The 18,029-nt window shown below is 39.5% G+C and overlaps 2 protein-coding genes across 11 annotated transcripts in view; one reads left to right on the top strand and one right to left on the bottom strand.

The window, feature by feature from the left end:
* Positions 1-3,586, bottom strand: part of ATP10D (ATPase phospholipid transporting 10D (putative)) — a 110,377-nt gene extending 106,791 nt beyond the window's left edge. For 4 of the 8 annotated variants that reach the window (XR_008651819.2, XM_063619491.1, XM_055246559.2 and 1 more), the window contains exon 1: positions 3,194-3,458. The gene's annotated coding sequence lies outside the window, so the exon portion shown is untranslated. Of the gene's footprint in view, positions 1-3,015; positions 3,071-3,193 lie in introns of those variants that run through there. The other 4 variants (XM_055246555.2, XM_055246556.2, XM_063619490.1 and 1 more) reach the window with 4 other exon arrangements.
* The window catches only part of COMMD8 (COMM domain containing 8), a 34,522-nt gene continuing 20,003 nt past the window's right edge, over positions 3,511-18,029 (top strand). For 2 of the 3 annotated variants that reach the window (XM_063619502.1, XM_055246064.2), the window contains exon 1: positions 3,511-4,436. In XM_063619502.1, coding sequence (XP_063475572.1) covers positions 4,407-4,436 — 30 coding nt within the window. In that variant the 5' untranslated portion in view covers positions 3,511-4,406. The remainder of the gene's footprint in view (positions 4,437-18,029) is intronic. The other variant, XM_063619501.1, reaches the window with a different exon arrangement.

The following is an 18,029-nucleotide window of genomic DNA, read 5'->3' as shown; positions in this document are numbered from 1 at the left end:
GGAACAAACATTTAGACCATAGCAATCTCTCACTGCTTTTTATAGTATCTTTTTAAAGGGAGCATGTAAAATACAGAGCTTACCATTTATCTTTTTTTTTTTTTGGCTTATTATATTTCTCGGTGATATTTCTGAAAGTGGTATTTTGTTGTTATAAAAATAACAGTAGCTTTGAAAGATTTTGGAATATTAGGAAAAATATAAAAAGGAAAATCAGGCTGTAACTTTACCACCTAGGAATACATTTTTGGGGGGCTGGGGGAAATATGATATTTTAATGGATATGCCTATTGATGCAAAAGAAACTTGTATGCAAACAGGAACTGCATTAATCTTTTTCAATCCTTATTAATTTAGGACATTGTCTTAGAGTAACAGCTTAATAAATATTGTTGATTAAATGAATTTTATATATTTATTTCAAAATTATATTTTACACATAAGATAATATATTAAATTTCACTTTTTTAAGGAATACATTGCAAGTATATTTCCAAGTCAGTAAATTTTAAAAAAACTTTTGTACCTGAGTTTTATCAATATAGATATATAAACTACACTAATTTATTAATTAAAATATTTTGGTATTGGGGCTTTGTTTACATTTTTTCGTATTACAGATAAGATGGTAATAAAAATTTATAAATCTTCATATGCGATTCATATTATTTCCTCAGGCTATATTTTTAGACCCAAGATCACTTAGTCAAAGGCTATGAACATTCACAGGTTTTGTTTTGTTTTTGTAGAGATGGGAGCAAAACGGGACCAGGCAGGTATTGAACCCTTGAGCTCAAGGGATCTTTCTACCTCAGCCTCCCAAAGTGCTAGGATTACAAGCATGAGCCACTGTGCCTGGCCCAACATTCACAGGTTTTAATACGTATACCACGTAATTGCCTCAAATAGTTGTACTGATATACCTTTTATTGAGTAGCATTAAAAAAATTCCACTAAGACCACAACTCTTACAAAACTAGCATCACTGTTAGTTCTTATTCTGCAAAACAATAAAAAAGTATTGTTTCTATGGCTAAAGTGATTTCTGAAATGAAATAAATTTATCTAAGAAAATAGGGAAGGAATAACTGACCAGGAATAGTGATAGCATCCAGCACACATATATTTGCTCCTAGAGTTGATAAATCAATTCTCCTTTTCTTCAAGCACTATTAAATTTATATTTATCAATGCATTGTTCTGTGAGAGTTCTCAAACAATGTTACTTGTAGCATTTTCTTTGATTCTTCTTTATTAGAAGAACTACTTCCAATTATATCAGACAATAAAGAAAACACGTAATGAAGGCTTGAATATGTGTACATTTTTTTAACCCTTAATTTAAAAAATCAATTATAGGAAGTACATTTGTCTGACAGGTGAGTCACCTCTGTTCTATTATAAATTATAATCATATTTGAGCATTTTCCTTCGTTTTACTGACAATAGCAAAATAAATGATATCCTATTTTTTGGGGGGGCAGGGACGGAGTTTTGCTCTTGTTGCCCAGGCTGGAGTGCAATGGCGCAATCTTGGCTCACAGCAACCTCTGCCTCCTGGGCTCAAGAGATTCTCCTGCCTCAGCTTCCCGAGTAGCTGGGATTACAGGCATGCACCACCACACCCAGCCAATTTTGTATTTTTAGTAGAGATGGGGTTTCACCATGTTGGTCAGGCTGGTCTCGAACTCCTGACCTCAGGTGATCCACCCGTCTCGGCCTCCCAAAGTGCTGGGATTACAGGCATGAGCCACTGCATCCGGCCCTATTCAATTCTACTTAGTCACTAAGTATGAAAAATATTCAGGTTTTGCTAAGCCAGAGTCAAACACTCCCCACATCCTAGTTTAGAGTGCTTAGATTTTCCCTCTTTTTCATGCAATTTAATGAATGTTAAATTACATGAAAATTAAATGTTATTTTTAAACTCCCTAAAACTTTAAAATGTTGCTAAGTTATTTTTCCAAATGTATAAAATGACCTCATTTTAATAAAAATAAACTATCTCAATGTAGGTATATGATACGTATTAGTAGTGAGAATAGAAAACAGTCCAGAAGAAGCAGTTGTTACTTTTTGAGGTGAATCGGAGTGGGAGGCTCTTGCTGCGGGCACTGAATGAACTACCCCGTTGCAATGATTTTTGCTCTTCACAAGTCAACAAGCGTTTTTGATGATGCTATTCTTCACAGAAATGTGACCTAGCTGATTTAAAGGCTGATAGAAGTAGATATTGGTGGATGAGGAGCCCCTGTCCTTGCTGATGCATCTTTCGAGGTTGATTTTGAGTTAGAGGTTTGCTCTGTCTATACAGACTTGTTTTTCTCCCTGCTTAGAACCAGCATGAAAAGAAAGCAAGAAGAAACTTTGGTCTTATTCAGATCAGATTTTAAAAACCTGAGCTAACATGACAAGAGCAGTTAAAACATATTCTTTCCAAAGGCACAGGGTCCTAGACACCAAAATAACCATCCATTCCCTAACCAACTGATGTCTCCCTGCTGTACGTGGTAAATTAAAACTACATGTTTTATAATGTAAAATAAAGGGTGCCCCGAATAACAACTAGGTTCTTTAAAGTTAGTGTTTTGGGGGAAGCATGGGGGCTTCTTCGTAGCACTCCTTTGAAAACTATTTCTGAGAAAGCTCCAATACAAACACCTTTTTCTTCCCAAGGAATCAATCTTAGGGAATCAACCCCTTGAGGAATCAATCTGCTGGGTTAAATCTTCAACACTTTCCCTTTTCATCACCTTTGAGGCAGATAACCAAAATTTCTTTAAACTGCTTATTTCACAACGGCATGACAAAGGAGTGTGTGTGTGAATGCGTGTGTGTGCGTGCCCGTGTACGCCCGCGTGTACAAAGGTGTGTGTGTGTGAGAATGCATGTGTGTACGTGCCCGTGTGCGCCCGCGTGTGCATAGTTTACCTTTTTACAAAATCCAGCATTTAAAATAGATTTTTAAATTCCCCTTTAACAATCAAATGATTGAAAATGGTGTAATCGTTTTACCTTTTTTTTTAAGTTCAGTAACAGCCCAGAACTGTAGTTTTGAGCCATGTCATCAAGTCTAAACACGACTAGGGAAGTGGAGAGGGGAGAAACAGGAGAGAGAAACAGAAAGGAAAAGCGGGTGGGCAGTGAAGCAGAAGGCTGGGACAGTCAGAGGGATTCGCCGTCTCACTCTTACCAATTCCTCCCTCGGCACACATCACAGCATGTTGGTCACGAGTCTCAAGGTACAAGAAAAGAGCTAAGCACAAATCCGAAGAGTGAAAGCGGGTTGTGCTTCCACGCCAGCCATTTGCCTTCCGGGGGAAAAAAGTCACTTCTCAGACATCTCCCAAACTCAGCTGCGAGAGCCAGCGCCGGCGCCTGTGCTGAGCTCGCAACCTACTTCTCCCTCCGCTCCTCCTCCCCTCTCCGCCAGGCTGCAGAGCAGCCCGAGCTGCAGTGCACCGCCAATCGCCCGCTGCCCCGCCCTCCGTGACGTGGCAGCGGCAGGGCCTGGCAACTGCCCGGCTCCCAGCTCCAGCTGTTTGACAGAGCTGCCCTTCTGCCCAGCGCAGATGCCCCAGTGACCCAGAGTCCTTACGATCTCACCCCCGACTTTCACCTCCCAAGTACAGGTTGCTCGCGGTTGGCGGTTTGGTTCATTGTTTTGCTGCAATTCTAACAATTCACCGCTTTAGCTAAACGTGGAACACTGGACAATTATTTTTTGGAGGGTAAAAGAGATCAAATCTAAAAATTTCGAGCCACTGCATTCCAGCCTGGGCGACAGAGTGAGACCCTACCACAAAATAAATAAATAAATAATATGTAATGTTACTGTTTTTATGACTAGAAAAGAAATGAGGAAAAAGATGACAATTCTGATTTGGTCGTTTTCCTCACACCTTGCCCTTCCTTTGCCTTACTCAGGATAATGTGGCTTTCTCCATACACCTCCCAAGGTCCGTTTGCTTAAAACTCACAACTTTTTTTTAAACTTCTAAATAAGTTTCAACAACCTGTCCGGTTTCTCAAAATGTCTAATTTGGAAAGAGGAAAGGCCATTTAGTGAAGGCTGAGCCAGTAACTCAGAACAAAACCTAATAATCCTGGCTGTCTGTTTTATCCCATTGAAACAGATATAAAAAGTGGGGCCAAACTCTCCTATATTGTGCCTCTCTCTTCCATTCTCTCAAGTGTTTCTCAGATGTGCAACAAGAGTGAAGAAAACTAAATGAGCATGCAAATGTTTGACTATTAGTAAAGAGCTCACCAGTACAGACACAGGGAGCTGGTTGGTCAGCTTGAAAATTCTCTCAGACCAAGAGAAGCCAAAGAAGTTTCTGCACCCACTGAGAACCTGCTTCTGCCAGACGAGGAGAAACAAGTTCTGGGTGTGGCTTCCTGTGATGCTCCATCAGGGAAGCCTCCATCTGCAGGTAAGGACAAATCTCTAGAGCTTAGTCAAACTTAACCCTCAGAATTCACCCAGCCTAGTAGAACACACTGTCATTTACGTGGCCTCTGAAATTCCTGGCCCTAGCAGCACTTTTTGCAGTCATGTGACTGTCTCTAACATCCTTTAAGATGAAACACATTTCCTATCTGAGAGTCAACCTTATAGAGGAGACATAAAACTGCAGCTGGGCCCCCCTGAGCTCTCCCGATCAAGCATTGGTGTTGTTACCTCAGCAGAGGGCCTTCCTGGGAACGTACATACCAGGACAATTCAGGCATGTAGCTGGCATTTGCAGCCTGTTTGGATTGCTTAAATCAGTGGTTCTAACTAGCTACACATCAGAGTGAACCGGGGAGCTCGATGCCAAGGCCCCACCCAGGCCAATTAAACCGGAATCTCTGGGGGTGGCGCTCTGGCAATGTCTTTTTTTCAAGCACCTCTAGAAATTCTAATGTGCACAAGGGTTGAGAATCACTGACTAAGATTTGAATTATTGTCTTAGAAGAAAATCTATATTATATTTAAGTCTAAAGAGCATAGCAGTAGAATAATGGAAAACATTATGTAATACAACTTAGCCTTGTACATATTCTTTATATATTTGTTTATTTTAATATAAATATAAAAACATGTAAAGATACACCTCAAAATTGTTTACTCAGGGAAGGATAGTGAGGGGAGATTACTAGCTTTCTATGTGTGTCTGTCATTTGAATGAAATTTGCGTCTGTATCATTTTGATAATTTAAATATTTCTAATCAAATTTTTAAAAATCAATACTCATAAATGCCATGAAGGTCATTGGAATAACCACTATTAAGGTGAGTTTCTGTCAATTTATTAGGTTTTGTTGTGTTTGGTGTTTTCTTTTTGCAATGCTTCTGTAATATCCAATTTTCTCCTCAGAGTGATTCCTATTTTGAAAAAGATAAAATACGATTCTTAATTTAAGACATTAGCTACTTTATATAGTCATTTTTAATTTAAAATATATTTTCTTTCTTGTAATTTCAGAAAGGTATTCTTTTTTGCACTTCTCAGGAAGTTTTTTAAAAAACCAATATTTCAACTACATAATATAGAAGTGAGGGAACTTCATCTTTTCCAGCTAGAAAATTATTTTGACTCTCAACACTAATAACTCTCAATACTTCATAATTAATTGTCAATGGGAAATATATGGCACAGTAGTCAAATGCCTAGGTTTGACTTGGTTTTAAATCTTGGCTCTGCAAATTTTTAGATATGTGATCTTGGGTACCAACACTAAGCTCTATAGGTAAAATGGATCTAATAATATCTTCCTCTGTGTTATTAAGACTATATGAAGTTAGGTAGCTGAAGTGCTTATCACTGTGTAAAACACTTAATAGGTGCTTAATAAATGATAATTATCAATTTACTAACTTCCATTTTTCCCTTTCTTAAACATACTCAAGGATTAGTATGTCAGCAGAAGACGGAGTTATCAGAAAACATTTTTCTAAAACAGTAAGCAGGGTTCTTCCTAGAACCTATTATATTTGCTATACAGTTATATATAAAAGAGAGACATATTCATTATTTCGGGCTACTGCTTTAACATGTAATGTGTAAAGCAGCATGGTTTACTTTTGTTTAGCTCAAAATATTTCATGTTTCCTAAAGTGGCACACAGGCTGATTTCTTATGATTGATAATCAACCACTGCTTTTTCTTTGTAATTGTTATGACTGAAGCACAGATTAGGACATGTCTCACGATCAGTTTTCTGACTGACTTTTGGAGAAGAAGAAGAAGGAGAAGGAGAAGGAAGGGAAGGGGAAAGGGAAGGGGAAGGGGAAGAGGAGGAAGAGGAAGAAGAGATCAATGCTGCAGGCAATTAAACTTGTCCCTTGTAGATGAGCCCTGATTTTAACAACATAATCACAGGATTTTATGTCTCTTTTTTTCTTTCCTTAATATTCATTGAGTGCTAGTGAACCATTTCTGTTAGACACTGTACTAAGAAGTTTACAGCTATGACTTGTGTATTCCTCTTATCATCCCTATGAGGTCATTCTTCATTTAGAGATGAGAAATCTGAGGCACAAAGAGTTAGAGCAACTTATCCAAGATGGCAAGACAGCAGGTGAAAGAGCTGGCTTGAGAACACACATTCTTAATGCAGCTCTCTACTGTGGGCTAAGCGGCACAGCTTTCAATAAATTAGGGAAGTGAATAGTAAATGATTTTTGTTGGGATAGGGTAAAACCATGCTATGACTATAACTGCCTTGCTGACAGTAGAAATTCTGTATTTCTAGAAACAACAAGAATATCTACATTATTATTACTAGTTGTAAACATAGATCTTAATTTTATGTGTACATTTTTTTTTAAAGAGGAAATACATTTCCTTCCCTTTATATCAGGTGAGTCCCGTTCGTCCATAGGAGAACAAATTAGCTTTTAACCTTGTAAAAACCTTTAACATGCAATGATTACACAGGATATCAGAAAGAGAAACTCCAGATTAGCAGAGATCCAGGCTGGCCCCAGAGTTCTAGATAAGTCCATCAACCATTTATTGATTCTGTTTGTAATATCAAGAACACTGGTAATAGGACAGTAGCACAATTCCTTTTTTTTTTTTTTTTTTTCTGAGACGGAGTCTTGGAGTCTTGCTCTTTCTCCCAGGCCAGAGTGCAGTGGCGCGATCTCGGCTCACTGCACGCTCCGTCTCCCGGGTTCATGCCATTCTCCTACCTCAGCCTCCCGAGTAGCTGGGACTACAGGCGCCCCACCAAGCCCGGCTAATTTTTTGTATTTTTAGTGGAGACGGGTTTCACCGTGTTAGCCAGGATGGTCTCGATCTCCTGACCTCGTGATCCGCCCGCCTCGGCCTCCCAAAGTGCTGGGATTACAAGAGTGAGCCACCGCGCCCGGCCCGCACAATTCCTTATATGAAATGATGACCCTTTAGTCTAGGAAAGATAATTAGTTTCTTATTTAGACAAAGATAGATACCAGAGCTTTTTTCTGAATGGATGTAGTTGAGAAAAAGAAGTATTCATTTCTCTGGATAATGTGTATTTCCCCTAGTGACCAGAGAAGGCAGGAGTCTGGAAACTCTGGAGAGGTGAAAGGATGGAAGATCGTTCTACCTAGAGATAAGATGGAATTCAGCTTCTGAGGAATGATATGTAATCTTGCACCAAATGTGGAAGAAGACCCTGACCAGTTCCCTGAATAGGTGTTGGCTGAGTGACTTTCAGAAAGCAGTATCTTAGAAGTTTCGCTTTTAAGCTCTTTTCTCTTTCTATGGTGCTATATTCCTCATGAATCAGAGCTCAGGCAACAGGCTATGAGTACACTGCAAGATAACATTATCGGCCTCTGCGACAGCTGCATGGGACCTGGGGTGTCTGGAGCCCACCATGGGTAGGAAACTCATGGATCTGATGAAGAAGCCTGTGTTCCAGGCTCTCAGAGAGCACAGCAAGGGGCCAAGAGAATGTTTGATGGGGTTGGCAAGGAGACTGGGCCAGCACAGCTCTAGACACCCCAGGTCCCATGCAGCTGTCTTAATTTTCACATCTTTTTTTTTTTTTATTTTCACAGTATGTTCTGCAAATTAAAGCTTGGCATGAAAAACTGAACTGGATTCAAAATCCATTCACATTATCACAAGGAATTCCAGTATTACATTACCCAGTAAAATATTAGTTGGAATATTGTGACTGCCAATATTCAAGCGGTTTTGACATAAAAATGACAGCTTTATGTGGTTCAACTAATAAAAGAAAAGATTATTCGCATCTTTAAGTATAATGTCAATTATTGCACAATCTGGTATGTTGTAAAAGTCATTCATAAGCTTTTGTCACATATTTGAGTGAACATAATTTCTCATTGATAGTAATTATCAAGAATTTGAATGAATCATTATAAAGTATCAAAAATTGTAACTAGCCATTTTAAGCATAAAACCTCATATAAAAATGCATCCAAAAAGAAGCTAGACACAGAAATCTACATATTGTTTGATTCCGTTTCTATGAAATGCCCAGAATAGATAAAGCCATAGAGATAGAAAGTAGACTAGTAGTTGCCAGGAGCTGGGGGAAGAGAGGAATGGAGCGTGACTGCGAAGGGGTACAGGGTTTCTATTTGGAGTGATGAAAATGTTCTGAAATTAAACCACTTAAAAGGGGTGATTTTTATGGTATGTAAGTTATAGCTCAATTAGAAAACATGTAAGAAAAAATGTTCACTGAAGCAAGCAAAAGGTAAGAATTTTTAAATGTTTTATGAGGATATTGTATATGAACTCAAAGTTTAATATTTTTCTCAATACTTTGAATTTTAGTTTTTAACAATTCTGTAATACAAGGAAAACACAATGAAACTTTATACCAAGCCCCGTAGAGATCAGTTCGTTTACTTCATGAGGCTGTATAGGTATCATCATTTTTCATGAGTGCTACACATGAAAAAGTACAAACATCTCTGTGCTGTATTATCCTCCAACCTGTAATGAAGTCTGCTCTGCCCACTGCCTCTATCAATTGGGTTGGGAAAGTTGGGAAGGAATGTCTGCCTGAGAGGAAGAGGCCAGAGAAAAGATGGCAAACTTGGAGGCTATATGACCAGTTGGGATTAAAAATTCATGGGAAGGTCAGGCGCGGTAGTTCACACCTGTAATCCTAGCACTTTGAGAGGCTGAGGTGAGCAGATCACTTGAGGTCAGGAGTTCGAAACCAGCCTGGCCAACATGGTGAAACCCTGTCTCTACTAAAAATACCAAAAAGTATCCATGTATGGTGGCGGGCACCTGTAATCCCAGCTACTTGGGAGCCTGAGGCAGGAGAATTCCTTGAATCCGGGAGGCAGAGGTTGCAGTGAGCCGAGATTGCGACACTCTAGCCTGGGCGACAGAGCAAGACTCCGTCTCAAAAACAAAACAAAACAAAACAACAACAACAACAAAAACAAAACAAAAATTCACAGGAAGCACAGATTCTGGCTAGGAAATGATTAACCCCTCCTTTCTCTGTGAATCTTGTAATCAGGAGGAAGTTCTAGCTATTTTATTTGAATTTTGAGGGACAAAGTGACCTTAGAAGGCAGAAAGAATTTGAAATACGTGGGTGAAAAATCAATTCTACAGTCACTAGAAGAAGTCGGACCAAAGTGAATTAAGTCTTCAGTTTCAACCCCTCTGTACCCAAAACTTTGTATATTTTATTCATTCACTTATTCATTGAACAAATATTAATAGAGCACTGAATATGTGGCAGGCACCATTTTGGGTGCAAACAAAAGGCTTGTCCCTCATTGGATGGATGTAAAATATTTAATATAACAAATGGCAATGTGTGCTATGAAGAGCACTGCAAGGTGAGGAGGAGAGAGAGTGCCAGAGTAGGGGAGAGGGATAGCTTTTGATTTGGGGAAAGTCTTACCAAGAATGTGACATTTTAGCAAAGATCCAAAGTAGGTGAGCGAGAGAGCCATAAGGGTGTCTGGGGATGGAGCATTTCAGGGAAAGAGAACACGCAGTGCCTTGAGGCAAGGATGTGCCAGCTGTGCTGGAGAGGCAGTAAAGCACTGGCGTGCCCAGGGCACTGTGATGGGGGAACAATGTGGAGGTGGCAGTGGGAAGTAGTAAAGGTGACATCAGAGACATAAAGTCATGGAAGACTTTGGATGTTACCCTGTGTATGGTGCAAATACGTAGATAGGTTTTGAGTAGAGGACTGATACCGTCTGGCCGTTCCAACAGGATCCCTCTAGCTTTTTTTGTTGCCAATAAACTGTAGGGAACATGGTTGATGCTGGGAGACTAGTCAAGAGGTGATTTTAACAATCCCGGGGAGAGGTGATTTTGGCCTAGGTTAGAATTGTAACTGTGAGGGTACTGGTCAGCTTCTGGATATATTTTGAAGGTAGAGCTAATAGGATTGTTTGTAAATTGTGTGTGAGTTATAAGAGAAAGAAAGGAATCAGGGATAATTCCAAGGTTTGGGGTGGAACAACTGGAAGGCAGAAGTTTTTTAATTGTCCTGGTTGTTGCTTACCTGCAGAATAATTTATTGCTAACATTCGCCGGATCTGACCCTGATAGGGATGGTAAAGAGTATGTGTGGGTCGGGGTGGTAAGTTTTTCATTTTGTTTTCATAAGTGCCTCAGTATCTGATAATTGGCCACTTGGAATCAACAGTTATGAAGCATGATATTCCTTTAAGGATAAGTCTAGCCGGGCACTTTGATCCCCTGATAGTATTACTGCTAAAAGCCAATTATATAGCAATACATTTTTTCTTATTTGTTTCCCATTTAGATACATTTTTTTGAAATATTTCACTCTTCAGTTGAGTATCTTTAACAGAATCTTGCAAAAATTTCAAAAGAGAAACTAATGATTTCAAAGTTCTAAGTGAAGTTTCAGAGGGGCTAGCAGGTTTTATATAGGATTTGTCATTTCAGTGGGCCTTAAAATATGAGTGAGAATATCCCGATGGAGAAATATAGGAAAAGCCACTGGCTAAAAACAAGAAATAAGAAGAAAAACACAAAGATGTTAGAGTATATGGCATATCTGGGAATTTTAAAAATATTTATGTGGCCGCAATATCGTAGAGAAGGAAAGAACGAAAATTAAGTCTCCATTGTGAAGGTTTTCAAGAAGGAGAGTTGTGGTCCGACCGAGGCTGTAATAAAGTAACCTAAAATAATGGGCAGTGCTGGCATTGCAGTGTGAGTGAAATGAAACGAAGGCCTGAAACAAGAAACCGGCAGTGAGTGTGGAAAGGATGGTATGTATTCAAGAGTTTGTGCAAGGCCAAGTCTTCCCTGTTATGAAAAGAAAAATGAGAAGGAACAGGGCTCCATCCAACAATTTAGGTCGTATGCTTGCAGGGATGTTACTGCTCTGCAAGAATGGGGTCAGTCGGCGGGTCTTGAGCTCTTCAGAAGATCCCTGACCTGGACAGTCTATACTAGGTGATGTATTTTTGGTCTGACAGATGAAACAGCACTTAAATTACAATAGGAAGTGACATTACTCCATCCATTTAGTTGCCTTATAAAAAGTCTAGTGCAAGTTTCCATGCTGAATGTAGTGCCATCCCTGCCATCTACTGGGTGAAGTGTCAAATCTCCTTTTTGAGTGATTTTGCTGATCAAGTTCCATTACCAGGATGTTCATTCAAGGAAATATCACAATAGAAAGTCACTATGGCCATGGAAGTCGTACTGATCTCCCATGTGCCATGGAGGGGCACACAGTGAACTTCAAAGGTGCTGGTGATGTTCTACCATTTCTTTTTTTTTTTTTTCTTTTGAGACGGAGTCTTGCTCTGTCACCAGGCTGGAGTGCAGTGGTGGGATCTTGGCTCACTGCAACCTCCGCCTCCCGGGTTCAAGCGGTTCTCCTGCCTTAGCCTCCTGAGTAGCTGGGACTACAGGCACGTGCCACCACACCCAGCTAATTTTTGTATTTTTCATAGAGACAGGGTTTCACCATATTGGCCAGGATGGTCTCGATCTCTTGACCTTGTGATCCGCCTGCCTCGGTCTCCCAAAGTGCTGGGATTACAGGCATGAGCCACCATGCCTGGCCAATGTTCTACCATTTCTTAAACTCCGTGGTGGTGTATTAGGGTTCTCCAGAAAAACAGAAAGAACAGGATGTGTGTGAATGTGTGCATCTGTGTGTGTGTCAGTATAGGAAAAGAAAGAGAGAAATATTTTTTAGGTTAGCTCACAACACTATGGGGCTATTAAATCTAAAGTCTGCAGAGTAGGCCAGCAGGCTGGAGACCCAGGGAAGAGTTGATGTGGCAGTTCCAATTAGAAGGCAGTCTACCAGCAGGATTCTCCCTTGTGCGGGTGGGGGTGGTGGGGGGGACAGGAGGAGGGGGAGATCGGTCTTTGCTTATTAAGGCCTTTAGCTGGTTGGATGAGGCCCACTCACGTTATGGAGGATAATCTACTTTCCAAAAGTCTTCTGATGTAAATGTTAATCTCATCTAAAAAATACCTTCACAGACATATCTAGAATAATGTTTGACCAAATATCTGGTACTGTGGCCCAGACAAGTTGACACATAAAATTAACCATGACAAGTTGTACATGAGTCTTTCTTTAAACTATAACTACACATTAAAAATAAAAACAGGCCAGGTGTGGTGGCTCATGCCTATAATCCTAGCACTCTGGGAAGCTGAGGCAGGAGGATTGCTTGAGCCTAGGAGTCTGAGACCAGCCTGGGCGACATTGTGAGACTCCGTCTGTAAAAAAATTAAAAACTAGCAAGGTGTGGTGGCACTTGCCTGTAGTCTCAGTTACTGGGAAGGCTGAGGCTGGAGGATCACTTGAGCCCAGGGAGTTTGAGGCTGAAGTGAGCAGTGATCACAACACTGCATTCCAGCCTGGCTGACAGAGCTAGACCTGGGTCAAAAAAACAAAACCAAACCAAAAACAAAGTAAAGGGAAGAATCTAGAAAACATCCTAACTATTGCCTTTGTCAGCCAGGCAGGCAGAGTTGAGAGGCGGAAAGGAGGGCTGCCCAGACCCCCCAAAAGGCTGACTCCCTTGCTGTATCTGAAACTGCTTCTGCTGGCACCTGCTGGCATTGACTATTGCTATTATTTAAATCCACCCAGGCTATCATGTTTCATGTTCAGACTAATTTGAATCATTTGTCATCTAGAAGACACAATTCCTGAACTCACAGTAAGCACAGAGCAAGGCAAATACGTATTTTTCTGTTCACCAAAATGATGTTTCTTAAAAATGATGTGTTTATTGAAGTTCCATAAATCAAATTTTATTTCAAATGCCTTAGAGAAGCTTATTGTTAAAGAAGGCTGGTGATGAATTCCTTTAAATTTCAAATTTTGCTATGTTCCTTTTCTTATAAAAGGGCAATTATTATGTGCAGTGTACTCTACTAGGCTGCTAGATTCTGAGTGGTTCTTTACATTGCCCCTCGATAGGCTATTATTTTGTACAAAATCCATTTGCCATCATTAGCGTATGCCCTTTGTAAGAATTCTTGACAATGTTTTCATGTGTGTGTACCTTTTATTAAACCAGCTTTTACAAATGCTAACAGAGACGGCTTATATTATCCTTTTATATGCTCTTGATTTACATAGTTTAATCTGTGCTAAAATTCATTTGATATTTTGGAAAATATTTCTCTGCATAAAAACAGGTTAGAATAAAATGAGTTTAACAAAAATGAATTTATACAAGTATCTGTATTCTTTTTCTGTTAATTTTTAAGATGTACTAACTCCAGCATATAATTTTTACTCCCCATTCTCCCTACATTCCAGCATGTCAAATGGACAGCTCTGTTTTACTATCAAAGAAAGTCAAGACTTGATTAGCTCTATTGAATTGTGTTCTGATGATGTCGATATGATAGCCAGTGCTTTAGTCTGGATTGGACTTGACAACTGGTGACTTCAAATTCTGAGGACCTCTGTTTCCTCTTCTGTAATAGGAAGTCTGATTAGATGCCTTTTGAGGTTAGTTTGGCTTCTAAGATGGTAATTATCTGTCCAAGTTTTTGTTTCCTATAATTTAGCAACAATATCAACAGAAGGGCTATATTAGAAAATTCTATCTGCATCCCCCTGGATCTGAACATTCCTCATGATACTATAAATAGAAATGTCTGTATTCTTGGCATCAAATTTTGATTTAGAAATTTACTCATTTTTGGATACATACAGACATTGGGTTTTATTATCTGCCTTTTTGATTTGGGTGATTCCTTCCAACTAAATTGCCGTGCTTGTCCATTTCTGCCTATGGATATTGAACCCATCTCCCAAATCCTGCTTCTTCCTTTACCTGAAGGTCTTTGATCACCCTGACAGTGAGTTCTCCTTCTTCTAAACTCCTGGCTTAGACCCACCATGTGACATTTGTCTTTATTTTTGTTTTTGGAATTCAACTAATCTAGAAAAACACAAAGTCTATAAAACAAATTCATATTATCTTACCATTCAGAAATTCAGAATGAATTACAGTTACCATTTTGGATTTTATGCCTCCAATCTCTTGCTTCTTGGTTTTTTTGTTTTGTTTTGAGACTGGGTCTCACTCTGTCACCCAGGCTGGAGTGCAGTGGCGAGATTTTGGCTCACTGCAACTTCCTTCTCCTGGGCTCAACCCGTCCTCCCACCTCAGCCTCCCAAGTAGTTGGGACTACAGGTGCACGCCACCATGCCTGGCTAATTTTTTTTTTTTTTTTTTTGGTATTTTTTGTAGAGATAGGTTTCGCCATGTTGCCCAGACTAAGCCTTAACTCCTGAACTCAAGCAATCTGCCCAAGTCAGCCTCCCAAAGTGCTGGGATTACAGGTGTGAGCCACCACTCCCGGCCTCTCTTGTTTCTTTGATGAAATATTATAGATATCACTAAAGTCCTCTTCAACACCAGTCCAAGTCTCATTGCCAGAAGCTACATGTACATATGTAAACTTCCAGATTATTTAAAAAATACACATATATATGCTTGTAATTTTTTTGCATTTTAACTTATGTGCATGGTTGTTATATGGTATGCCAATATATAGTTCCACATCTTATGTAGGAATGTGGATCTGAGAGTTCCTTTAGGAGGAAGAAAGTACAGAAGGAAGTGTTTCCTTTTTAATTTCCTGATATAAACCAGACTATGCAAGGAAAATCTGCAAAATACTTTAATTATCTCCAGGCCTTTTCTAACTTTCCTCTTCGGTTCTCCCAAGGATCAAATACGCTCATGCTAACCTTTGCTGCTGCAAGCTCATTGTTGAGGAATTTCTCTGAGAGCCCTTCTGGCCCATCTACATTCTTCAAAATTATCTATTTATTTGACTTCGACCAAGACTGCCTTAACATTCCCCAGCTTGACTAAACTTTAGATCGGCTTCTTCCCTGACACTAGACCCCTGACCTCCATTTTTGTACAGCATATTTAGAAGACCTGTAACGTATTTTCTCTGCCCCTTTGAAATATAAATCTTTTAATCAGTCTCTTGTCAGTTTTACAACTTACGAATGTATTTCTCAAGAACCTTTGGGCCATGTCTTTGAAATGTAATCAGCAAATGAGATAGTCACTCTATCTTTCATAACTTTGGTGGGTACCTTCCTCCAAGTTGTAAAACTGCATCCTGTCACAAAGATACGGGAAAATTTACTTTTGAGTAAAGCCAATTAGTAAACACATATAACGTATACACTCCCTCTCACTTCCAACACTTAGAAATCCTACTGTCGTTTGTTTCGGTGCTGTTGAGTTCGGATTGAGCTCGGCCCCTCTCCCCTATTGGAATAATGTTGAATAGAGTCTTCCTTGCCTGTTTAACATTGTCCAATACAATTTCTGTTTTGACACTTTCAATGTTCTACCCAAATCAAGATTCCTATTTCATAATGGTTCTTCAAACAAAATGTCAAAAGGAAAGTAATCATAATCAAAACTTCAGTGACTTACATGAATGGCCAGTTCTTTGTTGAGTATCATAGGGGCTTTCATATATTTTAAAAACAGCTGTCTGTTAATTCACATCTATTTCTCAGCTCCTTCCAAGCAATGTAACAGCAAATAATTTAAATATTTTAGGCAATAGAGCCAGGATATTTTGGTCAAGGATAAAATTTTGGACCATCCTTTGTGGCTTTATGCCCTTGATTTTCAATTTCAGCTGCACATTAGAATTAGATGTAAAGAAAATATACTGCTGGGTCCAACCCCTGGAGATTCTGATTTCATTGGTGTAGGTGTGAGCTGGTCATAGGGATTTTGAAAAGCTCCTCAGTGGATTCTAATTTGCAGTCAAGGTTGGAAATCACTGCCTACCCTTTACATCACTGTTTTTTTGTTTTTTCCCAAGTCAGAGTCTTGCTCTGTCACCCAGGCTGGAGTGCCATCACATGATCTCAGCTCACTGCGACCTCCGCCTCCCGGTTTCAAGTCATTCTACTGTCTCAGCCTCCCGAGTAGCTGGGATTACAGGCGCTTGCCACCACGCCCAGCTAAATTTTGTACTTTTAGAAGAGATAGGATTTCACCATGTTGGCCAGGCTGGTCTTGAACTCTTGACCTTGTGATCTGCCTGCCTCGGCCTCCCAAAGTGCTGGGATTACAGGCGTGAGCCACTGAGCCCGGCCTTCATAGTTTATTAAAGCACCTCTTCTATTTCCGAATTCAACAAACACTTTTTGGGAGTCAGTTTTGTGCCAGACACTGTCTAGATACTCAAATGAATGTGGCATGGCCTCTGCAAAGGAGCTCTCAGAACAATGGGAAAGTCAGAATATAAAGAAACAGCTACAATGCAATAAGGACTATAATAGATGTTTATTCAAAGAGTTGTGAAAACACAGGTGAGACAGCAATTAAAGTTCTCTGGGGGTTGTGTCTGAATTCATTAGGCGAACTAGGTGTGCATGGAGAGAGTGGCAGGAAGAAGGAGGGGAGATTCTAGGCAAGGAAACAATAGGAACAAAAGTCCAGGATCAGAAAACCACCATTCTCTAAATGTTCTAAAGGCCTCCTTTGTTATTGCTGCTGCTGCTGTTGTGACAACATTTGGTCTAAGCCAGGTGATCTCTTGGTTAGTAAAAGGTTACATTTGCATCTTCCAGATCTTCATCTTTTCTATGAAGTTTTGTCCACATCACTGTATCTCAACACTGACTTATGTCAAAATTATCTGGGGAGTTTTGTAACATCAATGACAAAACATTGGTGTTAGTAGTCAAAGAGACTCTGACAGTATTTGTCTGCAGGGTATGACCTTTTCTTTCTTTCTTTCTTTTTTAAAGCTCCCCATGTGTCCACTACAAACAGGCATTAAGGATCATTTTGGGAGACATAGTGATAATTGCATTCCTATACAAATTTAGAAAACCTCGCTTGAGTAAACTTAGCCAACCTGTATTTTAAATGGGTAGACTTTATGGTATGTGAATTATAAAGCTATTTACAAACTACAAAACAAAAGTGTGACACATTAAAGTTAAAAATCAATACTCAAAAATTCCCTGGGTTGACGAATGTGCTTCTTTGATGAAGAACCACTGGCTGAAATCCTAACAGCTTATGGATGTGGTGGTTCTAAATACAGGGCTTAAAAGGGGTAGCAATTGGGAGGCAGGAGGTTTTACACGCACAGAACCTTCACCAGAAAGATTAATTGAAAACCTGGTGTGCCATTAAAGAATGCCAGCCCCTGAGGATATAGCATGTATTACATCTTAGGTCCAAAATTGCAGCTCATTAAGTATTTCACTTTAACAGAGCGATTTCAGCTGTTAATGTATTGTTTTCTTTAGTGCTACACTGAAATAAATGTTACGGGCTCCCTCTATTGCTCTTCTTAAATCAAAATATCTATTTATTTTAAAGATCTCTTTAATGGAGATCTTAAGTGGCTCAAGCTACAAGATTATTTTTATCTACAAAAATATAATGAAATAAAGAGGTGTTAACAACATTTCTGAGTTACATATAATGCCCTAAAAGAAAGAGAAAGGCCTTCAGTTTATTAAGTTCATTGACCAGAATGAAATGAGACACTTATCAAACTGATTTCTAA

The sequence above is a fragment of the Symphalangus syndactylus genome, chromosome 16 (genome assembly GCF_028878055.3).
Source record: "Symphalangus syndactylus isolate Jambi chromosome 16, NHGRI_mSymSyn1-v2.1_pri, whole genome shotgun sequence".
Taxonomy (NCBI): Eukaryota; Metazoa; Chordata; class Mammalia; order Primates; family Hylobatidae; genus Symphalangus; species Symphalangus syndactylus.
The sequence above is the reverse complement of the archived record's forward strand: the minus strand, read 5'-3'. Positions and strand labels throughout refer to the sequence as shown.